The sequence below is a fragment of the Necator americanus genome, chromosome II, assembly GCF_031761385.1.
Source record: "Necator americanus strain Aroian chromosome II, whole genome shotgun sequence".
Lineage (NCBI taxonomy): Eukaryota > Metazoa > Nematoda > Chromadorea > Rhabditida > Ancylostomatidae > Necator > Necator americanus.
Window position 1 is genome coordinate 35,620,424 of NC_087372.1, and position 25,619 is coordinate 35,646,042.

Genomic DNA, 25,619 nt, shown 5'->3' on the forward strand with positions numbered 1-25,619 from the left:
GCTGACCTGCTATTCGACAACTTCAACACTTTTCCTACTTCACGAAATAGGAGTCCTAGCTGAGAGTAAACCACTGCTAAGATACACTGACGTCTTGGAAAAATTTTGCAGTGTAGCTCCGTGATCCATATGGGTGGTGAATCTTAGTATTTTGACCTTTAGTGAAAGCAGAACTCACCATAGAGGGAGTGCCAGGTTTTGGGGACAAGTCCCCTGCCACTCAAGCATTACTGCACATTGTCTCAGTACATTGGCACTGGTCTTTACCGTCCTAGACCTTGAATGGTGAGAGGGCATCAAACTGCTTAGGTTTCTTAGGATGTCTTTTTTTTAGACTTCTATGATTCTAGACCAACGGCAACACGTGCATGTGGAGCTCTCCCGTAAAGTATTTGGGTAGGTGAACAAAACCATTCGCTACTAAAGCCTCCTATTTGAGAATGGAAAATCCTGAATATTTTGGAGCTCATGGGAGTCTATAAAATTCAAGGACTTGTGAACAGCCATGCAATTTGAACTTACTCATCTGATACTATATAAGTACTTCAACGTAGTATGGGTTCGCTATCTTATCTCTTCAGCTTTTAGTTCGTGTTAGTGTAAATTTGTAGTTAGTCGGCCGAGTTGGTACTAAAATCATCCTGGATCTTCTCTACGGTGTAGATCACCCTAATCACCTTGAATCCCGTTGGTATTCGAACTGGTCGAGCGGGCGCCAGTAATTTTTCAACTAGTCCCGATCGCGTGCCAAAGTCGCCCAGTGGTTCCTCCTTTCGCGGGGGACACAAAGAGGGTCATAATTTTCTTTGAAGGACTTAATGAAGAAATCTGACGGTCGGCGGTTTCCTTTGGTGCGCTTAATATCGCTGGCAACCTAATCGCTTACGACTCTGGTCCTACGATGTCCGACCCACCTTATTTTACTTTCCTTAGCAAACGCGGTGTCGACTCTAATCTTCGATCGCTGACATAAGAGAGAACTTTGAATCCCGTCTCTCACTTGCGTTAAAGGCATCACCCCACGAATCTGAGGTGGTGCAGATTTCAGGTGGAGTATTCGTATACAGGATGGGAGACTACGGAGAGGGGGGTGATTCCGTCCATTTCTTCCTAATTGCCGTAAAAAACAGCCCGAAAGATACGGCTTCATTCGTTTTGGCGCACCATTTTGTACAAGAGCTTCGATTGGAGCGCGCCAGTCTTGTGCGGCGCCGCATCTTCCGGGCCGTTTTTTACGGCAATTAGCAAGAAATGGACGGAATCACCTCCCTCTCCGTAGTCTCCCATCCCGTATACGAATACTCCACCTGAAATCTGCACCACCTCAGATTCGTGGTGTGATACCTTTAAGTGGGATACTCCTAGCATCACTCTTTCGCGTTCAATGACGCTCACCGCGTTTTCTTCCTGCTTGCGAAAGGCCCGGGTTTTCGAAGCATAGGTCAAGGCAGGAAGTGCGGTGGTGCTGAAGAGGTGAACATCTAACTGGGTGTTCTTGGTCTTCTTCACTACATCCTCGATGCTCTTATACGTTCTCCAAGCCGCTCGTCCCCTCTTGCCCAGCTGGGGGTCAGGTCATTCATCATGTTCATTTCTCGACACAGATAAACGTAGGCGTAGATAATCAACCTATAATCGTAATTATTCATTTATTCTAGTCAAATCGTGGCGGATCGTTATTCAAGTGTAGCTCTTTTTATATGTTGTAGAGTTCCATGACTGACTACAACGCAACTACTGCACTGACATACTTTTGTTGACTCCAGTTCTCTTCTCTCTAGCTATTCGCATCATTAGCTAATCGAATACCTATCGCTGTTATCTGATTAAAAAATTTTTTACATCGATCATAGATAAAGTACGTTCTTGTGCTGTTGCAAATATTGCTTTCGGAGCAATCGACTTGTTACAATGGACAAATCCTTGTAGATTTCGTTAGTAAGATCGGAGAGTTTAAGGGTGGGATAATATGGGAGGGAAATAGTGTAGTTAGCGTTAACTACCATAATTCTTGGCCAACGCGATTAATACCTCGTTTCAGGTTGTGAGGCTTTTAAAAACTCCTATGTATTTTCTCACAAAGCAAAGTGAACCTTTCGCGGGTTTGCTACTTGTTAGTAGGAGATCTTCAAAAATAACAGTGTCACGAGACTTAGACTGCTCCAAATAAGGTGTAAGGTGTTTACATATTATTTTCCAGGTTCGAAGCAAAATTTTTCCTTTGCGGGTAATACAGCGATGCAGGTTTTCACAATTCCTGCGTACTATAGAAAAGCGATTCGGCAAAGAATTGCAATGTAGTTTTATTTTGACCTGAAGTTATGGATGTTCATGCTTTGGAATTTTTCCTTCCTGTTCTGTTTCAAATTCGGTACCTAACTTGAAGAAAAATCTCCAGTCAAGGCTGCACGTAATCCCAATCTCTCTAGGCATCGGATAACTTCCCAATGGGACACAGTTTCGTTGAAAATCACTAGCATATCTCTATTCCGTTAATTTTTTCCATCTATTTCTGCTCAAAATACTGCAACGCTAGATGTTGAAGTAAAAAACGCGGCAAACTATAGTTTTATATATCATAATCGTTCAGTGTAACCATCTACTCTGCCGACGAGGACAGAGCAAATCGTATGAGCTCGTGGAGAAGGAAAAACAGTGCAAAAGATTCTCTTTTCTATATTGGGATTAAAGAAATGTTTCAGCGACAAACAAAAACTACATTGTAAGAGGATTCAGGAGTGAGGTGATCAATTTTAATACGATTTTTTTCTATTTTTCTTCCGTGACACACTGATAGCTTCTCCAAATTCCGTAACTACCTATTGCCCTAATCTTCAGCTGAAACAACGATTGTTGACCGTGAAGTGTAGTTTAGGTTGGGCACTAGATACTAAAAGTTAGTATAGTGTTCAAAAAGAGAAGAAAACGCTTCAAAAATAAAAAATACCCTACTTTAAGTGTTTATTCTCAACAGGGACGAAAGTTGATGACTCCAAGCCAAATATTAAATGTTTTTTTGTTATTCCGTATCTCCAAACACCCAGTATATTGTTTACTTTTAGGAAATGTACGACCTTAGGTAAATTCTCTTCAAAGCGTTTGAATTTTTGAATGATTTGTCATTCGAAGCGTTTGATAAGTCGCAATGTTCCAAAATAAATTAAGTTGCATACTTTGGTTAGTTTAAGTTGATCCACGATTTTTCTAATCTATGAATTCACTACCTTCCTAGATGGATTAGGCTGCGTGAGGAAGTTGGCAGGAGTGCAGAAGTAACCTTCTTTGAGTCTTGGCATTTTAGTTGTGAATGGTGCACTATTTTGTTGGGAGGGGGGAGAACGAAGATTGTTATTGTTCCTCATCTAAGATTCCGGAATGCAACCGTTATGTTAGCGGACAACCGGTTGTTACAGTTGCATCGCTATCAGTAACTAATAACGAGGCCCCTTGCACATGACCCCATAGGGATCAGAAGAAGATCGTTAGAGGCCTTCATACGGCGCCAACTTGTTGGTCGTAGCGATTACTGTTCCTCTTTACTGTTCGGTACGGACCTTCGGATGTTATGATAAACGATGGTCCGCTAACATCTTCGGTTTTATGGCTATTAAACGCGTCACCCCACGAATCTGAGGTGGTACGGATTTCAGGTGGAGTATACGGGATAGTAGATTATGGAAAGAAGGGTGTTCTGTTCATTTCTTCCTGATTGCCGCGAAAAACGGTTTGGAAGACGCGGCGCGTGCACAAGGCTGGCGCGCTCCAACTGAACTCGTTGTGGAAAATGGCGCGAAGGAACGCGCGAAGCCGTATCTTTCGGGCCGTTTTTTTTCGCGTTTTTTTCGTTGTTCACTGTCCTTTCTGATATATCATTATACGGCTCTTTGAGTCGCTTGCGCAGTAACGCATTCTAACTTGGTTACGTTGCTCTAAGACCGAGTTAGAGTTCTCCCCTCCAGTTGAGGAAGAAATGGACGCAATCACTCTTCTCCCCATAATCTACGATCTCGTATACGAATACTCCACATGAAATCCGTACCACCCCAGATTCGTGGGGTGATGCCTTTAAGCTGAGAGCTGTTGTGATCTGCTTCTTTCCTGACATCTCTCTGCTTCATCAAATCTTGTGGTGATGATGAGACGTGTGATGGATTACACATGTTTTCGATTTTCTAGGCTCTAAAGAAACTAACGACTTCGACGCGTTAGTCAGAATAAATATCAATAACAATATAGATGTCATGTTGTTTGTAAATTTTCGGTTGCATCCTTCCGATTGACGTACAATGTATTTGTCGGTATATTTGATGTGTTGAACGCTTATATAAATTGATGAGCGCATTTGACAACTGACATTTACAAGCGCACTTACGTCAAAAGGGAAAAGTCCATTGCGTCATGGTTTTTTAAAGTCAGATTATGAAAAATATGATTAATATAACTATTTTTGTTGTTTTCAATGACTTATTGCTTTCGAGGATAAATAAATGATCAACAAAGTTTATTCTTCGGAAAAAATCAAAAGGATCCAGTATTAATTTGCTGCTTTCCGTTCTGGTCGTTACAGCGTTTGTAACAATACGAAGATAGCCATTGAAGAAATTAGTGAGCTTCTCCAAGGAAACTAACATGTTTTTTTTTCACAGTTTGGGTCACATTGGTAATTTTTGAGTACAGTATTTTCGTGCGTGCCCTCGGCCCTTAACTGTTAAATAGGATAAGATTTTCTGCTTAATGAGAGCTTTTCTCTTTGGGAGATGTTTACGGTAGCATAGGAGAGATGGAAACTGTTTGAGCTTCTCGTTGTCGAAGTCACAAAACGGAAGAAAACGGACCAGACTATTATCTTTTATTTTATTCGAATATTAATTAATTAATTCAATCAATTCACTTATTCTATTTTATTCAATTCCTTGATATTATGGAAGTTTTGTTATAGTTCATTTGTATCAACTTCTAATCACTTGAAGTTTTAAAGAAATTTTTACTTTTTTCACTGTTAAATGATTCTTCCATCAATCAATACTCTTACTTTAACTCTTTATCCTCTTTTATTTTCACTTAGTACCTTCTGAACACAGAAAATTCCGTTGCAATGCCTGGTTGAAGTCCTGATTCGTGTTTGATCTAACATCGTTTGGTCTATTGATCGCTTCACGTCGTTCAATCGGTGATTGGTTGTTAGAGCATCCGTATCGTTTATGCAATACGGAACTATAGCGTCGCTGAAGATTGTCCATAGCGTTTATGGAACGAAGGCCGTTGAATAAGTTTGGGAAATTGCATTCTAGTATAGAATTTTGCTGTTCTAGAAAGATTCTGGCCTTATTGTGTTTATTTTTTGTTTATTTTCGGGTTTCGTTTTGGTTCCACGCAACTTTGAACTACTTACAATGTTTTAGACCAATGTTTCAAGAACTTTCAATGAAGCAAACTTCAAGGACCTTCTAGAAACAATTAATTAACTAATTTCTTCACGATCATTTGACGAGGAATTCTTCAACTTCATATTACTTTATCAGAAATTTAGCAATAATGAACATTTCCGTAAAAGAAGTCTAACAACCTTTTGGAATATTTTGACCACGTACTATGCGCGTTTTTCGTTCTCGCTAGCAACACAGTAGCACGGAGGCAAAAAATATGGTCGATAGTGGCAGCGTGTTTCGCGATCGCGTTGCCATATCGCAGTTAGCTATTTCGAGGTATCAGCGAAAAAAGTTCCTCCTTCTGAAAAAAAAGTCCCCGCTTTTTACCGGCGGTGGATCACGTCCTGGCTAACAGAATTGTGAAAGTGTTCATAGAGGACTCAAGCTATTTGGAATCTTTGAAAGCAAAATAGAAAAATCGAGAAGGTATGTAGGTAGAATGTTTACATTTAAAAATATGAAGCTGTGCTCAGCAGCATATAATCAGCATCTGTTTTCGTGGATATATGTCTGACATAATTTCCATTCTGCTCTTGGAGATAGGCAAAGCTTCTACTACAGGGGCAAAGGTTGTTCGTTGTGTCATCACACTTCGCAAATTGAAGTAATTCTGATTTTGCTACTGCGCATAACATTTTTCTCAACTTTTATTTGAATGCGTTCACGGCAATGCAGGCGTTCAACTAAAAGTTCAGGCAGGCGCATAATTCGCGCTAAACTAGTTCCTCAGGAAAGAAATGAGTTATTGTTGTTAGGATTTAAATTTCTTCCTCAATTCTTCAAAGAAGCCTAAAAACACGCATTCTGGAATGAAAGAAACTTAGAAGGTTCAGATCACACTTCTTAGCCTTAGAATCGGTTAATGATCTCATAAATTAATATGGATCCTCGTTTCGCAATTTTCAAATTTAGGAAATATCTTAGAGTGAAATCCTCATGTTTCTGTGAAGTGTATTTTAAGGTTCAAAAAACTTTTTGAAAAAATTGTTGCAATGATAATGATAATCGATGTAACGGACTAAAGTATTTTTACTGTAATAAAGCTAAACTTAACTAAAGTAAAGTAAAACTGAACTAAAATGAATATATAATATGGGAATTCTTTTGGAGCACACTTTTGGGTTATTCTGGTTTTGATGTGACAGTAATGGTGAGTACTTGAATGAGAGCTGCCACGGCGGCTTTCTATAGGGATGCGTCCGCGCGCTCAACCTTAGTTCAGAACCGTTTGAGATTCGTGAACGCGCGGACAGTTTCGCACGGAATCTGGTTGGCTGTAGCCGATGTATCAAGTCAGTGTTCTTCACTTCCCAGACAAATATGTCATTAATTTATTGACTCCGAAGGGGGTGGAAGGACTTGGTTTAATCCTAGGACGGTTTCGAATCATTGTTCGTGCAGTCACAGCGGAACCTCTTACCGACTGCCCTACACTCGCCCTTTTGGTATGATATCATGACGTTATGAAGCTGTTTTTCGTGATGCTGTTGTAATTTTATTTTATATCTACAAATCTCACATTTTAATGACAATAATAATTTGGCAGCCAAGTGTCTGTCGGAAATACAAATCTTATCACTTTACCAAAAAGACAAAGGATAAAGGATAAAGTTTCTGGCGTTAATCAATCCGCTTGGGATGCACCACCATGTTCACTTCAATTCAAAAACGTTTGAGGTTTTTACGAATGTGTAACTGGGTGGCCCATACAATGATTTGCGGTGGCCAGCCGATGTGTCAAGTCAGCGTTTTTATCCTCCCAGATAAGTCTGGCGCCAATTTATCGACCCCGGAGGAATGAAAGGCTTGATGAGCACTAGGGCGGATTCGAACCTCCGATCGATCGTGCACGAAGCGGAACCTCTAACCGCTACACTACACACACCACACCAAAAAGATATGGTAAAAATATTATAAAATGTATATAAAAATATTATTAATATAGAATATTTTTTCCAGAATTTTTTTTATAGGTAACGGAATACAAATTCATGACTGAAAGACGGAATGTTGTGTTTACGGATCTTTTTGTGGTCTTGTTCTCTTGTGAGATTAAACCATGTCGCTCAATATTTCTTCTTTTGTAAATTCACGTTAGATTTTTGTAAACTCACATTTTCGTTGATAACGTAGTTTGCTGATGAAAACTACGCGATGTAAAATCGAGAGGGACGTTTTCGACACTTGTGATCACTGAGTTTATTTCAGATGGCATTGTTGTCCGGAATTTTATCTTCAGTTTTATCTTGGGTTTCTAAACGGTGATCTATGTATTAAACTCTAACCTCTACACTTTTATGATTTTTTACCCTATACAAAATTTTCATTACATGAAAATACGTTAACGATAATGTTTTCTTTTTTGAGGTAGAAGAATAGTCGTTGTTGGAGACATTCTTTCTTTTCCTCTTGAAATTGCTGAAGTAGATCCCTTGTCTGGTTTTAGGTCTTATCGGTTTTCTATTTATGTCCATTAGATTTGAACTGGTAGAATGGAAGATTCTACTTGCTTAGGCAATTGCTACGTACGATTATTATGTGGATTAAAGGCGCTATAGACACCCCACGAATCTGTGGTGGTACAGGTTTCAGTGTCGAAATGGGTTCTCGACGAATTGCAGGTGGGGGCGGGGCGCAATAGTTGCGCATTGCAACAGAAACCGTCGTAAGAAACAGCGTTCCGGGGTCTTCCGTTTACACTGATACAGGGAGAGACGAACGGAATCACCCTCTTCCTCACAATCTACGATCCCGTGTAGGCATTATCCGGCTGATACGCGTACCACCCCAGATTCGTGCGGTGATGCCTCTAATTCATTACTATGTGCGTTTGTTATGCGCTAATCGAATACGAATGACGTCTCCATTTAAAACACAGTTCCAGGAAGCATCACGGGAAGTTTGTCTGTGTTCCTGTTCTATTTGTGATTAGCAAACTGAGCCATTTGCGCTTTGAAGTTTTGAATGTTCACTCCTCGTATTCGGTTTTTTTTTCTCTTCCGAATTTTAGCTCCAACTTTTGATTAACGAAAACACACTCTCACTCCGTCATTAGCCGTGCACAATACCGTAACCGTACGTAATTAAAGAAATATTTTATAAACACATTAAGATAAATATCATAAATCCCTAATGAACGAAGTAAAAATAATTTCATCGATCGAGTTCTAGTAGTTGGCATCCAAAATCTTCTCCATTACGTTTCTAACGTCTTCTTCAGAGAATTTTCTGCTAACGGTAACTGCTGCTCCTCTTGGTGGATCGATAATTGTGCGTAAGTCAGCCCCTTAAAAAAAAGAGATTGCAATCCACAATGAAGAAAATTCGCGTCCTCCTACGCAAAATTTCCAATCATCCTGAACTTGGGACTCACCACTTAAACTGACCACAACAACTTTCTTAAATTCATTGTTTCCCTTTTTTCCAGGATCTAATTTGCTCACACCTTTAGCTTTTGTCCTGAAAAAAAAAAACATTTTGTGGACGAGCAGAAAATACTAGAAACAGGAGTAGAGCAAATTTCCAAATGAACTAACAGTCCTGAGAAGAACACCAAACAGTTTGCATTTTTGTTCCTGTCACTGGCATCATTGAGATTGTTTATCGCTCTGTAAATAGCCTTCTTTCGAAAATTCTCATTTTGTAGAGACGCTAATTTCGTTCTTTTTTTTTTTGCCAAATCATCAACTAAGCACGTGTGTTGCGGTGATAACAAATTTTTTTTTCGAAAAAAAAGTGATCCAAATTTATTTTTAATTCATTCAATTTCAAATTTCCTTGGTCAAATTTTCCTACTATCGTACCTCTTCAGATATTTCCCTCTAATCATTTGTTTCCACCCTTTGTTTTATTTGTTTTTTTTTTCACAAAGTTGAACATTTTTTAAAATACTTCGTCATTATTTTCCTGTGAAATAACTTTGATTTGTAGACATTTCTGTCTTTTTCTTTTACCGTAACAGAATCAGAAATTTGCGTTAGTCTAGAACTCACGCAGCATTATTAAGATTCGGTTTCTCTATCGCTTCATATTTCATCTTCGTGTCAACATCGTTTTTGAAATCGACAAAGTTGTCCTTCATTGCAGTGAACGTAGTCTTTAATCCTGCTGGCCCTGTCGTGTAGCCGTAGGCCCAAACCACACCGGTAGCATTTGCTGTTGTTTCGAATAGTTTTTTGCCAATGTTAGTGATCAGCTCTTTTTCCTGGAAATGAAACATCACGTGCTGGAAATTACTGGTTTCGAATCAGATGGTGAATAACATTTTACAACGTAAAGAAAAGCATTAAAAAAAGTTTTAATTTTTTTTAACCAGATTTATGGCGTTTTACCCATCTCTGGACACTTTCTAGACCCTGACGAGAGACATGGGAATCTAGATAGGTGGGTTTTAAGAGCTTGACACCACCTTACTCCCTCACAGGATGTTGGTGATGGAGGAACTGCTTTTCCTTGTCTTACGATTCATTCCAGTGAGATGTACAATTTCTTTGTGGTCATATTTTGTCTAATAATTTCCTGCTACCTTTGTTTGTTTTGCTTGAATGTTCCCACTAAAAAGGACGTTACTAGAATTTGCTACTCTTTTTAACTGTACCCATTCAAAGAGCTTCCTAGAATCAGTGATATGAATATATGAATACGTCTATAAAATATGGAGCTGGTGTGGCGCAGTCGGTTAGAGGTCCGCTGTGCCCACACGGTCGATGTTTCGAAACCGCCCTACTTCAAACCAAACCTTTCATCCCTCCGGCGTACCTATAAAGTGGTGCCGGACTTGTCTGAAAGGATAAAAACGGTGACGTGACACATCGGCTAGCCCCCGCAAGCCATTTTATAGGCCAGTTACACGTTCATAAACCTCAAACGATTCTGAATTGAAGTGAACGTGGTGGCGGGTCCCAAGCGGATTCAATTAACGCCAGTGACATTATCCTTTACTTTTATATGAAATATGAGCAGAATTTTTCACGTCGTAAGTTTCTTTTGAGTAAAATTTGTCTTACAATATACCAGAGAGAACGTTTTGAATCTGTTTGGATTTAGATTTTTTCTTTCAAGAATTCTTCCACTTTTCTTCCCCATTTGTTTGTTGAACCCCCTAAAAATTATTTCGACTCGAATGTATCACTAGGAAGCTGAAAACCCAAACGAGGAGTTTGTACCGTAATCTGGGCGGAAAAAAACGTATGGGGAATGTATAGAAAAAAGTTTTCGATTATACAAAATTTTTTGCATGTTTATTTATAGGAGAAAAATCGTACCCTTTCGTAAGCAGTGGTATTCCGATCAAAATTAAGGAGATCTCCAGCGAAGAGACAATGAACGTTCGACTTCATGGGAACTGAAAATATCGTATTGATTCGTTCAAAAATAGGAAATAATTCAAAAAACTGGGTAATTTCACTTTTTTTTTTGCTAGGATTCGCTTAGTTGTTTTGCTTCTGATTCCATGCCTGATTTATTCAATCCAAATGGTCACATTTGTGGGGAAAAAATAAGTCCAGCATCCAGTTACTAAATTACTGCTATCGTAAAACCACAGAAAGATGTAGAAGCAGAATGCACTAAAACGCATAGAAATCCGGGAGGGAACACCGCTGCATTCATTTTCACCCAAGATCTGGCCATGCAGGAATAAAAACCTAACCCAAACCCTGGCCAAACCTCACGACAAAACTCATGCAAACCTTCGTATTAAAAAGTGTGACGATTTCCATGTCATTTCGATATTTTGAATTTTTTTATTCTCGATGAATTCATTTTAGTACTATGAAAAATTGTTGTCTTACCCTACCTTTTAAAACTTTAAAAAAGTCGAGGATACGGATAGTATTGATCTTGTGATCCTTATTAGATTATTCCCAAATACAATCGCAAATTCTCAAAAGTGTACACGGGCGCTTTAGCAAGCGGATCTTCAAAATACATCATAAGTTGGAATCCTTCAAATTGGGAACTCTGCGTCTTCTCGAATGGAAATTTTCTGCACAACTAGGAAGATTTCAATTTCAATTTTGAAGGAAAAATCGTGTAAAGCGTACGATATTTTCTTCAAAATACGAACACTGGAGCTGTTTTTTTCTCAAGCGACAAGCCTCATTGCTTGTTTTTGGTGTAGCGGAAGCGTTCGCAGCTGAGAATGACTAGAATCTTCTACTAAAAGTAGGAATAAAATGATTTCATAAGCATTCGTTGAAATAGTAACGATATTAGGTTTTGCTAGGACGCACTAGTTTCAGTTAGAATGAAATCCTTAAGTTAAATACTATTTTCGAAGTACTACGGTAGTACCTGGAGATTCTGTGGATGCTATAGATGACGTCGTCTCGAGTGATTCAGTATTAACTTCTGGAGAAGTCTTAGAGACTGGCAACTCGCTTGTGGTAACCTTAGGATCCTGTGTAGTCGTAGGCACTTCTGATGTCGTGACTTTGGAAGTTTCCGTTGAAGCGGATACTTTAGTGGTGGGAATTTCTGGCGTTGTGCTGGATGGTTCTCTGTAAGTAGTTGGTTGTTTTGAAAAGTTTCGTGTCCTACGTTTGACTGTCAATTTCGGAATATTTTAGAACTTTTTCACAGAGATAAAGAGTAGCTCATCCTTTAACTCAATGCCTATTTTTTTCGTGCAGCATTCGAATTTTTATTGTTTCCACAAGAGAGCCGGTTCTCACTTATTTTCTTTCCTTAGCTTTCTCCTGCACGTTTCCAGTTCTCTGTTTTTGCTTCTATTCATTTTTATTTTACTGTTTTACGTCTAATTTTTTAATTATCGTCTTTACTTCTATTTATTTTTTATTATTTTTCGCGGAGCTACACTCTTCGATTTCTTGCTTTCTTTCGGGAAGAATTTTTGCTACTTCTACGGATAATTAAAGTATTCTGATGCGTTCCGTATATGTCCTTATAGTTTCAAAGAAAACATACCTTCCGAGAACAGCATCGACCACTTCAGCAACGTTGTTCTCTGTGTAGTTGTAAGAAACGCTCAGAGCAACTCCTCGTGGAGGGACGACTATTTTTGTGAGGTTAGTTTCTTGAAAAAAAGTACATTCTTTATTCAAGAATGAGCCTAACGTAGCACAGACTTACCGCTGAGACCGACGGCAACAATTCGATTGATTGACGAGTTACTGCGTTCGAGATCAAAAGACGGAAGATCGGTCGTGTTTTCCCTAAATGCTAGGAGTTCCGTTTTCCGTATCAGCAACGAATGTGCTCAGCTCTGAGATCTTCAAAATGTGGTACGATGGAAAGGGAATAGAAATTTTCACTGTAGGTGGTCTCTGGAGGATTTGTTAGATTCATCCAAAGCCAATCATAAATCCTTGATCATCAACCACCAACTTACTGTGCCGAGAGGAAGATCAAGCAGTTCACACGGTTCCTCTCATCCACCAAATTGTTCAGTTCTTCGATAGCTCTAAAAGGATTCCGTGCTTAGGAATATTTTCTGGGAACTTCGTGCCCCTTTATAAAGGGATTCGTATGGGCCAAATTCTATTTATAAGTTCTAAATTCTGGGAAAATCCCACTCACTCAGCGGTTGACAGATGCTTCTCCACCGCAGCATATTTTATTTCCCACAGATCTTCCAGGAAATCATCTATCGAAGTCTTCATATTGTTGAGAGATTTCTCAAGAGATGAGTATAATTCTGTATGTCCATATAACCACAGACCAAGACTTGCAAAGCGTTCAGCTTTGAAAAGATCGTAACTGACATCAGCGATGAAATCCACCTCCTAGAATACCTCGAATTTTTTCCTTACTTTTTCCGACAAACCACAATTCCTGGCTAAAGTTTTCATATAATTTCCATTGCTTATTATTATTCGTGATAGGAGGAGTGAAGTAGAATTTTTTCAGCTTTTTAAAGATGGCGATTAAAAAAAAATTGAGTACTTACGTTCATGTATGCAGTTTCGTTTGCTCCATAATTGTACAGATCTCCTACCAAGAGGCAATGTAAACTCTTATTCAGAGGCGGTGCTGAAATAAATTCCTGTGCTATCGACAAATGTAAATTTATGAAGGATTAGTTTTTGACCATAAACAGTGGTTTTTTATACATATATATTTAAAATAATTTTAACTATACCTTAAGATATTTGAATTTTGATGAAATAGAAATCAACACCAATTAAGGCAGTCTTTTTTTTTCTTTAAAAACCGACGGAGAGAGAGAATGAAAAGAAATTCGGATGGTGCTGAAATAATTCCCGTGCTGTCGACAAATGTAAATTTATGAAGGATTGGTTTTTGACCATAAACAATGGTTTATATATATATATATATATATATATATATATATATATATATTTAAAATAATTTTAACTATACCTTAAGATATTTGAATTTTGAAGAAATAGAAATTAACACCAATTAAGGCAGTCTTTTTTTTTCTTTAAAAACCGACGGAGAGAGAGAGAGTGAAAAGAAATTCAGATTTCAAATTCAGAAAAGAAATTCAGATTAAAGCACTTGAAGAAGAAGTTGAAGATGCAACCAAGGACTTTATTATTTCTTTATCTGTTTATTAATCTATATATTTATTTATTTATTTATTTATTTACTCTTTCCAGGACAATACATGTCTTTATGAGTAAACAAATAGAACAAATTACATCAGCGTGTTTACGAATGGGGTATACAACAAACAAATAGCACTAGCAAAGGAACTAGGAATAGTAATGAGCAATTATATACGTTACTGAACACAAATAAAGAAACCTCTAATTACTTACTTGCTTAAGGAATCTGTTAACAGCTTCCTTAAAAATTGAAAACTTAGTGGGAATAAGTACATACTTGCACATAATTGAGCAGTCCGTCCCGGGTCTGTTAACGAAAAAGTGTTGTCTCACTGAAGGCCCGGGAATTTTGAAATTAATCTTAAATGTAGGACCACTATTATCGATTTAGAGGAGAAGAAATTAGGGATTTTCAGATTAGTGTAACCATAGAGGATTTTATCAACCATGATAAGATCACTTCCGCTTTTTCTTTAATGAAAGAGGTTCTAAATCAAAGAGTGTATTTCTGGATGATGCACTAGGTATGTAGGTAGGGATTATAACTAATTCCATAGGATCTGATCCTAAGTTTTCTAGTAACGTTATTCTGAACTCTTTCAAATTTGCCTATGGCTCCTAGGTTATGAGAATTAAAAACAACGGTAAAACCATACTCAAGAATAGACCGACCGAACATACCTAGGTCTTATAGGCTTTTAATAGAGTATGTGAATCGTTTGTGATGAGACATCTAAATAAATTAAAAGCATCACCCCACAAATCTGAGGTGGTACGGATTTCAGGTGGAGTATTCGTATACGGGATTGTAGATTATGGAGAGAAGGGTGATTCCGTCCATTTCTTCCTAATTGACGTAAAAAACTACCCGGACGATATGGGCTTCGAGCGATCCGGCGCGCCATTTTCTAAAATGAGTTCGATTGGAGCGCGCCAACCTTGTGCACACGCCGCACCTTCCGAACCGTTTTTTACGGCAATAAGCAAGAAATGAACGGAATCACCCAACTCTCTATAATCTACGATCCCGTATACGAATACTTCACCTGAAATCCGTACCACCTCAGATTCGTGGGGTGATGCCCTTAACTAATTTGCATGGTTCCTTGTGAAGCGATCATGTTACGTTGTGGGTTGAAGGTAAGGTCAGATGATTATCAGGAAACCTTAATCTTCAATTTCGTTAAAGTTTTGTAAAAGAGTTGAGACTATTGTATAATGTTTGTCTTTTGGATGAAAATCGATGCTCAAAAATTTGTTTTTTCTCATCTGGTACCGGTAGACACCACCACCGGACTGACCATTCATTCAGCATATCAATGATTTTTAATTGATTAACATTAATATTATTAATGTATACTGTGGATGTTATGCGACTTTCTGGCTTCTTGAAAAATTCACGTTGATATCAAAATTCCAAGAAACATAACTTTTTTTGAAGGAAGTCCTTCAAATATTTGTGTCGAGTGAAAATACCAATGTATTACCTGTAGTTTCTGTTGATGCGACAGATAAGGTCGTCGTGGGTTTCTCAGTGATAACTTCTGGTGAAGTTGTTGTTACAGGCGCTTCAGTGTCAGTAACGTCAGCATTCTTCGTTGTAGCAGACTCTTTTGTTGTGGGTACTGTAGTAGTTGAACTTTCTGGTTTTTCTGTATGTTTCCTATAAGCGGATCGTTTCAAAGAAGGTTCTGACCAGTAGTATCGGGAAATGGCTATAGAGCTTTTTTTTTTTGAAAATTAATTTGGCAGATGTAACGTATTCTGAGCGCTCCTACCCTCCCAGAATTGCATCCACAACTGCTTTCACGTCTTTATTCTCATAATCGTAACGTACGCTGATGGCAACACCTTGCTGCGGAATTATCCTAGTTAGATCCGTATCTAAAGAGCACATGTTAAGGAAAAACCCAGAAAATTTTCACATAAATTACTGTTGGAGGCTATGGTTATGATTGGCCTCACCGATCTTTATCATTACTTCTAAAACCTCCTCTTCTGAACCACCGAGTAAAAAAAAACTCACTGTTCAAGCCAACAGCCACGATACGGTCCAGGCTCATGTAGGGAGGGCTCAACTGCGGTAAATCCGAAGTGTTCTGCCTAGATTTCACGTTTTCTACAAAATTATCCTCTTTACTCTTTTCTTACATATTTTTCTTTTTTTTTTTTTTTGAAAAAAAAAAACCTATAACTCACTGTGCTGAGAAAAAGACCAAGCAATTTGCTCGTTTATTATTGTCCTTAGTCTCGTTGATCCTCTCGATTGCCCTATGAAACATAGAGTTGATTTATTATAGGAATTTTTTTATTCGTTCATCATTAGTTTTTTTTTAACTGCCTGCTTTTCTGTCGTGAGGTAGGCAATAAACTCTTTTTTTTTACTAGAAAATTAAATAAAATGTTCCTTACTGTTCTGTAGACAGTGGATCACCATTTGTGTCGTCGTAATCCAGCTCAGCCAATCCCACATTGAAATAATGAAAAATGGAATGCATTTCATTCAAAGCATCGTCGGGAGTTTTATCGATAGAAGTATGACCATAGGCCCAAAGTCCAGCGGCCAAATTCGCTGTCGTGGTGAAAAGACCTTCTCCAATGTCAGCCACAAATGCGTTTTCCTGAACCATATCGTGAAATATGCAGTCCTGAGTGAAATGAGTGAAGTTAGCCGCCGCAGCGGTAGGTAGTGAAAAATAGGAAAAAAATTTACTACAATGGTCATCAGCTCACATATGTACAGAACTGTCAGGATGAAAAACTACTCATGAGCTCAGAATCCATGATTTTACCGTTCTCTCTCGCTAAGGAAAGTTGTTGTTTACATGTTTCATGGATTCATTCAATGGTTTTTAGTAACACGACCACTTTTCTGGTGCTATTCAGAGAAAATAAAAGGAAAAAAGACTAAAAGACCAGAGTTTCCTCTCCCGGCCTCCTCCTTTTTCCTGCCTATCTCATCTTTTGTAGAAGATTATTTGCGCTGAATGCAAAAGTCTCACATTTAAATGTAGACGACCACAAAACGTGAGGAAAAAGCACTGTTTACCTTGTCGTATGCATACAGACTGTTTTACTAACTTCTTTCCTTGCAACAAACGTTCAAAGTAAGCACGAATCGCTATTTTACACAACAATTAAAATCGCACAATCGCAAATCGCAAATTACTTTTAGGAAAAAATAGCGAATCAACCATTTCAAGCGCATGCCTAGAACAACTTCTTGCTGTTCTGACCAAATGTGAAAGAGTCTCCGAAGTCTCCGAACACTTCATCAACTATAATCTTGGGATGTTGGGCTCCAATTATTGCTTTTCTGGTGCATATTTGGGGTCATTTTGCTTCTTTCCCAACGATACGTCAGTTTTTGTATAGATCTCAAAGAGAGGAATCTACTGATATATGAGTTGTCCTGAAGTTTCCATTTTATGACAAGTTATGAGCTGGCGACGGTGCCGCACCGTCACTCACCGTCGATTTTTCAATGTTCATGCATAGGATTGTAGTCCCGAGTGAAAAGTGAGTAAAGTTAGCCACCGCAGCGGTAGGTAGTGGAGAATGGAAAACAATTTACTACTATGGTCATTATTTCACATACGTACAGAACTGCCAGGATGAAAAAGTATGCAAAATATCAACGATATCACAGTGAATAACTGATGCCTTCAGTGTTGACCTCAAAACTCCTCAAAATCATCTCCGAACTTCATAACTACGTTGGAATCTGGGATTTTACCCTTCTATCTGGCTCCGGAAAACTGTTGGTTACCCACGCTTCACAGATTCATTCGAAGGTTTGCAGTAACACGAGCTCTTGAGGCCATTTGGGGGAAAGAAAATGAAAAAAAATGAAGTTTTTCCTGTCCCCTAGCCTTCCCTTCACCTCACCCGCCTATTGTTTATTTATACGAATTAGATTATTTATGCTGAAATCCATAGCCTTGAATCTAAATCCATGTACTACAAAATTTGAGGGAAAAAGACTTTGAGTCAAACCCTACAGACATATAGAAAATATCGAACAAGACGGACTTTTTTCTGCTCATATTTCAAGATAAAGGACGGGAAAAATCAGAATGTTCGTTCCCAATTTTTTTGTCTACCTTATAAAAAATAGATTATTTGTGAATATTTGTTCTATTACGTAGATGAATTGGCATATGGATTTGTAAATTCTGTGAGCTTAATTCTAAATGTTCGGGGAATGTTGTTGTGGGGGAGAAATTTGATTTTCAGGAAAATTTTCCAATTTACCTTGTCGTATGCTTCCTCATCGTTGCCAAAATTGTACAGATCATAAACAAAAAGGCAACGAATTCCTCTTGGTATCGGTGACTCTGCAAATTCCAGTACAATACGAGCTTTTACTTTTTATGACGAATAAAATCAAATATTGACTTTGAAAAAATAGACAAACAATTAAAATAGAAATTATTTTTAATATTTGAATTGCAAGTAGATATATTCCTCGTACTTATGTTTGTCTACGTGACCGCAACGCAACCGCAACAAAGGTTGCACCTTCGCCGCTTGAGACGTACTCCGTCTATCCGCTCAGACGGATATGTACGTATTGCGATCGCTCGAGCAAACATTAGTATCGGCGACCACATCTGTCACTCACAGTAAGATAATAATAATAATAAAACAATAAATAAATAAAAATAAAATTAATAGATCAATAATATAAGGCTCAGATAAACTTCATTACCTTTCTTTGAATTAGAAAGAGACATATTTATATTTACTATACATCACCTCTACTATGCATGTATTTTTAGAATTTCTACTTTTATATACATGAATATTTTTACGCTGATTTATACCTCTTGTAACTGTCGTTGCAGGACCATCAGCAGTCACTGTGGAGGTTTTCCGCTCAAGAATCGTCGTCGATTTTATTGGGACGGTTGTGGTAGAATTATGTTCAATCCTATAAGCTTCATATTTGAATCGAATGCTTTTTGACTACTTGCTGTTCCATTTTCCCGCTAATGTTTTCCGGCGGTCGGCTTCGTTTTGAATTATTTCCCATTATTTTTTTCAGCTATAATCCCATTTCCTAATCAGCTTTCTGGCCAAGAAAATTTCAAGTTACCGCCGTGAATGTTCGAATCGAATTTTGAAGTGTTTCTTTTCTTGGATATCTCGATCTTAATGCATCTACACATGGCAAATTGTCAGATTTGGTGAATCTCCTCGATGCGGAAGGAAATGTACCTTCCCATCACAGCAGCGACTACTTCATCAACGTTTTTTGGTGTGTAACTGTAGGGAACTTGGACGGCAATTCCTCGTGGAGGGACGACAACTCGGTGGAGGTTTGTGTCTTGAATGGAAGCATTTTTTCCTTAGAAAATGATGAACCATGAAGTAACTCACCGCTTAGGCCGACGGCCACAATTCTATTGATTCCGGACTTATTGTGATCGGGATCCAAAAGCGGTAGATTGGCCGTTTTCTCCCTGAAGTGTAGTAGTTTTGCATTCTATATTGGGAATCAAGGACCTCAAAACTTCAAAAATGGGAAGCGACACAAAAAAAAAACAGAAAATTGTGTTCTATTTTATCTTCGAGTGATTCAATAAATGGTAAAATCCCGTCCAAAAATGGTAACTTCGGTGATAATCAACTTACTGGGCAGAGAAAAAGATTAAGCAGTTCACACGATCCTTGTCATCCGTCAAATTGTTCAGATTTTCAATGGCTCTGAAAAGTTCCTGATTTCAAAGCCTCATTTGAGAATCTTCCGTTCGTATTTACAGTGGTATTATGTGGAAATTCTAGGAAATTAAAAAAAATACACATGACCCACCCAGCAGTTGATAACGGTTGGTCCACGGGACTGTAGGATATTTCCTGTAGATCCGCCATAAACTCAATGGGTGAAGTTCTCATGTACGTAAGAGCTTCGTCAAGGGACGTGAACAACTCTGTGTGTCCATATATCCAGAGACCCAAGCTGGAGAAACCTTCGGCTTCGAAGAGGCCGACGTTGATCTCATTCATAAGGCCCACTTCCTAGAAGGAAAATCTAGATAGCCATTTTTTCCCCTTTTACTTTTTTTTACTGGGCATCATTTGTGTTTGAAAGCACATGCAAAATTACTTTTTCCTTATTGTCATATGGATTTTTAGTTCTTTGATGTATTCCATCCAAAAAAATAACTATAATTACCTTTTCGTAAGCGGTTCTGTTGGCGTCATAGTTGTACAGGTCCCCTACCATAAGACAGTGTATATTCTCCTTTGGAGGAGGTGCTGAAATACTTTTTTTTTCTACTGTTGGCCTTAGTATACTCTTAGAAAACGTTACATTTTTTCCGGGGGTTTTTTTTTCTCTTTTGCAAATATGCATCTGATAAGTATAGAAGAAATTAGGAAACTTATAAGAAAGAGAGGAGTGATGTTTGGAATATTTTTACTTTCAGACTCTTTTAGAAGCGCTTATTCAATTTCTACTTCCCAGAACACCACTGAAATCTCTAAACTCATGACGAATGAGGAAAGGAGGAGTGGAGGAAGCTGATGTGCACATCTCCTCCACAAAAGTTGATTTGAGCAATGAAGTCTTTTCGTTGCTTTTGTGGTCCTTATCCATGAACAGTAAGCTTCCACGAGTTAGCCAACATTTTCAAATCCACTACCTCCTTTATCCCGCCCGCGAAGGATATGTACACGGTTAAGCGCAAGATTTTCGGATTATTCAACAATAAAAAAAGTAAGGATGAGCTCGGTCAGACAAGAACACCGCGGTTATTTCAGGAGTGATGTATTTTTTTTTCAAAATTTCTATGGTGCACTTTTCTTGAGTGACTAATGCGTTTATGGCCTTCTCCTTTCGTCCTTATATGTTTGTATCACTTTCAATATTGACGTTTCTACCCACCTGTGGATGGCGGAAATGGTTTGGCAGTGGTTTCTGTTGAAGCTGTATACGTTGTAGACGACAACGGCACCTCTGTCACTTTCATTGTAGTTGTGGTTTCGGATTCAGGTTTCTGAGTAGGTGAAGTGGTCGTCTCCCTCTCCGGCACTGTAGGTGTGTCTGTACTTTCAGTAAGAACAGGGATTGTTGTTGTTGAGGTGGGAATATTTTTTGTGACTTTCGTTGAGGTTGTGGGTTTTTGTTCCCGGGTGGAAGTAATGGTTGTTGTAGGTACAAGTTTTGTTGTCGGTGTCGGAGTGGACGTTGTTCCGTTACCGGTGGTGTGTTCGACAGGAACATCCGTTACTTTTGGCGGTAGATCGGTGAAGAATGGTGGCGTCAAAGTGGTAAAATTGTACATGATGTGACCTAAAAATCATTTATAGAAGTATGGTTGTGGGCAAAAAGTCTTTCGTTGATCAGCTTCCGAGCTCCTTTTCTTTTTCAATGTTTATAAGCAACATAAAGCTCACCGAATTCGGAAATTCTTCTGGGAATGTCTTTGCTGTCGTAACCTACAACGTTTTCGCTTCCCATCACGTACAGTTCTCGTAGAATTTGCTCTGATTGCGTATTAGAAACGATCAACGTTCTCTTCGATACATCCGCTTTGTTCATTTCGTTCACAAAATCCTTCAGATCATTGTCATCCTTGCTTAAAATCCTTACTTATCCTTCGTTACTATTCAATCCTGATTGGAAATATAGAATATTAGGTTGAGAAGTAAGTTCATGGAGTTTTATTTATATTTTATTTTATTATGATTTACTTGCTCTTTGGCAAAATGTTTATATTATTTGAAAGAGCTCTTTTCTCTCTGTGTAACCGTGTTAATTGTTTTTTTCTTGAATAACTTAATTTTTTTTTAATTATTTTACATTCTTAGGATGGAATATCTAGGAGGGAAGATCATTACTTTCCACACCCATTTTTCATTGATGTCAAAAAGCTGCCGCCTCCGCTCGGGACATTTTCGGAGAAATGTACGGAGAAGATTTCATATACCGTGCAGAAATGGTTTGCGCTGGAATTCAAAAACGGCGACGTTGACCTCGTTGAGACGCATCGCACCGGAAGCCTTTCTGAATTCGAAAAGTAGGGTGGTTTCAGCGGGGTTGGGATGATCTACTGCACTAGGAGATCCTTGGGGAAAACAACACGGACAACAAGGAACTGTAAATTGCCCAGCGCTGCACCGTTGCGTAAATTAGGCTATTCGGCCGAAACGACACGATCGACAAGGCCAGATGGTGCTGTTTCACGATAATGTTAAGGTCTAAGCTGCACAAGTCATCGTCAAAACCGTCCCCAAGAAGCTCGAATAGGATGTGTTTTAGCATCCGCCTTATCCCCCGCCGTTTGAGTTTCACCTCTTCCGGCTGCGGCAACTTTTTAACCTCAATGAAAATCGAAGAGAAAATAGAGAGCTGATTTTTGCCTTCTGGATATTCCACTTCTATTGCTGAAAATTAATTTAATAAATTAGGTTACTGAAGAGGCAATTATCAAAGTTTTGTCACGTCACGTTTTTAAGCCTCTACAAACTTGTTCCCGAATCTAATATAAAATAATAATAAATTTAAATAATAAAGGAAGTTAAGGAAAAAACCGCAACAACTAGTTTTAGCCAAATAGTTTAGGAACTATCATTACTGCTAACCTGTAGCTAAACTTGCACGGAATGTAGTAGACAAGAAGATCTTCATTTCGTCTTTCTTCTATAAACTTCTTCATAACCCTGAAATTTTCGATACAGTTCCAAGGAATTCCTCATAGAAAAAATTGCTATAAGTATAGCTAGAATAGGAGAAATATGACTCATTCAAAGAAATGACTCACAATTTCTGATTGAAATCATCCGGTCCTCGAGCTTCCGGACCGATTTCCCCCAATTTTATTATCGCTTTATCTTTGTCCACAGGTGCGGTGGTTTCTACTATATAATCAGTGAAAAGTATAAAACTGTACCGCTGCTCCAAATCATTCATTGCCAAAATCGAATCACGAGTATGATCCAGATTCTAAAAACGATCGAATATAGAAATTCGGTGGATTGAAAAGGTGTTTGAAAGGAACTTTGGCACGTTTTGAAGGCTGAAGAGGGGAAAAAATTGGTGAAAGTTTAGACAATGCCTACAGTCCTTAAAATGGGCGGAATTTAATAGGGAGTTAGTTTTTAAAGTGTAGTTTTTGGTAAGAAATACACTCACCAGTTCTAAGCTACAATGATTCTGATGATCTGAGGATGGCATAAAAGCTCGTCGTGCCATCGGTGGCCAATCTCCGAGATACATTGCATAGTACATAACCCGATCATTTGTTTCTGGAATATTTTTTAATTTCATATCTACTTGAAAAGTTGAGGGAAAAGTTTTTCTCATAGGATTTTCGTTCCCTCTGAACTGTAGCTTTCCACTGGGAAGATTTGTTGAATAGCAATTTATGCAGACCATTCGCCTAATTTCCGATTTTCCTCTTGCAGGACTGGTAACCTTTAAAGGCAACGTATCACGATCCTGACGTATTGTGGGGAACGCACCGATCCTAATGTTTGGGTTCCAAGTTGCGGAAACCAGCGTTGTTCCACATCTCTTCCTAATCGTCGTTGAAAAAAAAAACCGCGTGGGAATCGTTTTAATTGCTACGAGGCACGTGAGAACGCGCACTCTTGTACAAATTCCGGCACACTTAGCAGCCCTTCATTGATTTTACTTGATTAGGCTGGTGAAGTGACCTCATTGATCTTCGACCGCCCGCTCGTGGGCGCGGCGCGTGCGCAAGAATGAATTCGTAGGAAAGAACGGGGTCTTTCACTCGGTTTTCTACGACGATTAAGGAAAGATGAGCGGAACTTTGCTTCGGTTTCCGCAAACTGCAACCCAAATTCTAGCTCTTCGCCGTGGTCTCCGCACCACGTCAAAATCATGATACGTTCTCTTTAGAAGGGGTAATGCATAAGGAAAAGAAGAAAGAATTCTTACCTGTGCCATTCTTTTTACCAGTTAAAGTAACAATAAGAATAACCGCAATAGCGACGATTATCCCAACAATCACCAAGGCGAACAATGCACATTTAGTAGCCTTATTCATATCCTCAGCAATTTATTCGACTTTATTCCAGAATAAAACGATGGTGATGACACGAAGCCGAATAGAGTACACTAAAAAATGTGAATGTATCGTTATGTGGCGATACAACCAGATACGGGGAATTTTTTTTTTCCCGAAATCAGAAGGTGTCATCACCTTTATCAAAGCACTTTTAGTTCCAAAAAAATCCTTTGATAACAGTATTGACGCAGCGCTATTTCACTTAGCAATACTCGATACATTTGACATTTGCATCGGTTAAAGATATAGGGAAAAAATGTATTTTATTGGTGAACTGAATTGTATAGTGATGAGTAATGCAATAGGGTTTTTTTTCTTCGATGAGGGTTGGTTGAGTCACTGAATCAAAACGTTCAGCCTCAAGCACCACTCTGAGATAAGAAGTTATAACTTCTATGCTCTTTTTGATTATTTCGAAAGAATATGAAAATTTTTGCATTTATTACAATATTATTTATTTATTTATTGAAAACACCTACAGGTGTGCCATAAAACAAAAAAAAAACAAGATGGAACAGAATTTCGCCTGAATTTTACACAACAAGACTGGCCCTTCAAAGCATGAGGAGTGGTGGGTTGGCAGGTCCTTCTCCTACTACAAAAGGTGAGAAATCCTCACGCGAGATTCTTTTCCCAGACCCAGAACGCTACGGTACATAAACGGATTCCAGGGTTTGGGTGACCAACTTAACCTCGAATGGAGGAATCCGTCAGGGACCCTGGGCGAACGGGTGGGGGAGCCTCAAGCGCAAGCGCTCACCAACTTTGCTATCCTTGAACGGCTTTCCACCACCAGGAGAGAATAAGAACCAACTGTAGGGACAAATTTGAAAAGGAGCATATCAAGGCAGAATAGGAGGCTTTCGTTGAAACAATTGGAGAAAATTTGAAGAAAATAATTTATGAGACGTTTTTGAAGTTTTTAAATTTAAAAAAACTTATAAGGATCGAAATTTTTAATGGTTTTGTACTTGAAAATATATGTGTTATTAAATTTTAAGGTAATCCAAGCAGCTGTCATGTCATAGTGATCTCCTGCTAAACTGTACCAAGGTTCTTTAGAACAAAGCGTTTACAGTACCCGGCGGAAACCGAATTTCCCTAACCGATACGAGGGTGCAGAGGATTTCGGGTTCTTTAGATCTAAGCTCAGTTTACTCATTTCTTTGACGAAAAGCGACTTTTACAGTATTCATGTCGGAAGCGAAAAAAGTCATCTTCACGCGCCTAAAACTATCGATAGTTAGCCGATCGATAGTTAGGAAGACTCATGGAGCTATTGAATGAGTGGCAATATTAAAATACCTCTTGATTACTTATCTAGTTACTTTTTTAAATGTAAATACGTCTTAGTTATTCGAAAAATGCTGAAAAGTGAAACGTTTGACAGTGAAAACCACGTTGAAAATTATCAAGTGCGACACTTACGCGACTATTTTTGCTACGCTAAAGTATAAACATGTATGAATTCAGTGTATAGTCTTCAGAACATTTCAGAAAAGTTGCAGCAGTCCTCAATGAATTTTTACGCACACGCTCCTTCCACGGTGAAAACAGTTATACGAAAATAAATATAAAATATATAATAATAGTTAACATAATATATGATACATATA

General features: G+C 38.5%; 2 protein-coding genes across 2 annotated transcripts; one reads left to right on the forward strand and one right to left on the reverse strand.

Annotated features, from left to right (window-relative positions):
* Nucleotides 1-7,238: 7,238 nt before the first annotated feature.
* On the forward strand, nucleotides 7,239-7,516 carry RB195_020492 (uncharacterized protein; the record flags this gene model as incomplete). Its single annotated transcript, XM_064188810.1, has 2 exons — nucleotides 7,239-7,331; nucleotides 7,403-7,516. 2 exons carry the CDS (start codon nucleotides 7,239-7,241, stop codon nucleotides 7,514-7,516), a joined length of 207 nt encoding a protein of 68 aa, XP_064044691.1.
* Nucleotides 7,517-8,596: 1,080 nt separating this feature from the next.
* RB195_020493 (uncharacterized protein) lies at nucleotides 8,597-23,982 on the reverse strand (the record flags this gene model as incomplete). The annotated part of the gene is made up of 29 exons (XM_064188811.1): nucleotides 8,597-8,715; nucleotides 8,803-8,888; nucleotides 8,966-9,037; nucleotides 9,422-9,633; nucleotides 10,694-10,773; nucleotides 11,724-11,929; nucleotides 12,357-12,465; nucleotides 12,522-12,604; nucleotides 12,781-12,852; nucleotides 12,969-13,174; nucleotides 13,339-13,421; nucleotides 15,451-15,626; nucleotides 15,742-15,847; nucleotides 15,990-16,066; nucleotides 16,163-16,234; nucleotides 16,376-16,584; nucleotides 18,218-18,300; nucleotides 18,790-18,896; nucleotides 19,184-19,292; nucleotides 19,346-19,428; nucleotides 19,601-19,672; nucleotides 19,779-19,984; nucleotides 20,142-20,224; nucleotides 20,853-21,260; nucleotides 21,365-21,546; nucleotides 22,553-22,630; nucleotides 22,732-22,913; nucleotides 23,103-23,215; nucleotides 23,874-23,982. The coding sequence occupies 29 exons, from the start codon at nucleotides 23,980-23,982 to the stop codon at nucleotides 8,597-8,599; spliced, it is 3,783 nt and encodes a 1,260-aa protein (XP_064044692.1).
* Between the last annotated feature and the right edge of the window lie 1,637 nt (nucleotides 23,983-25,619).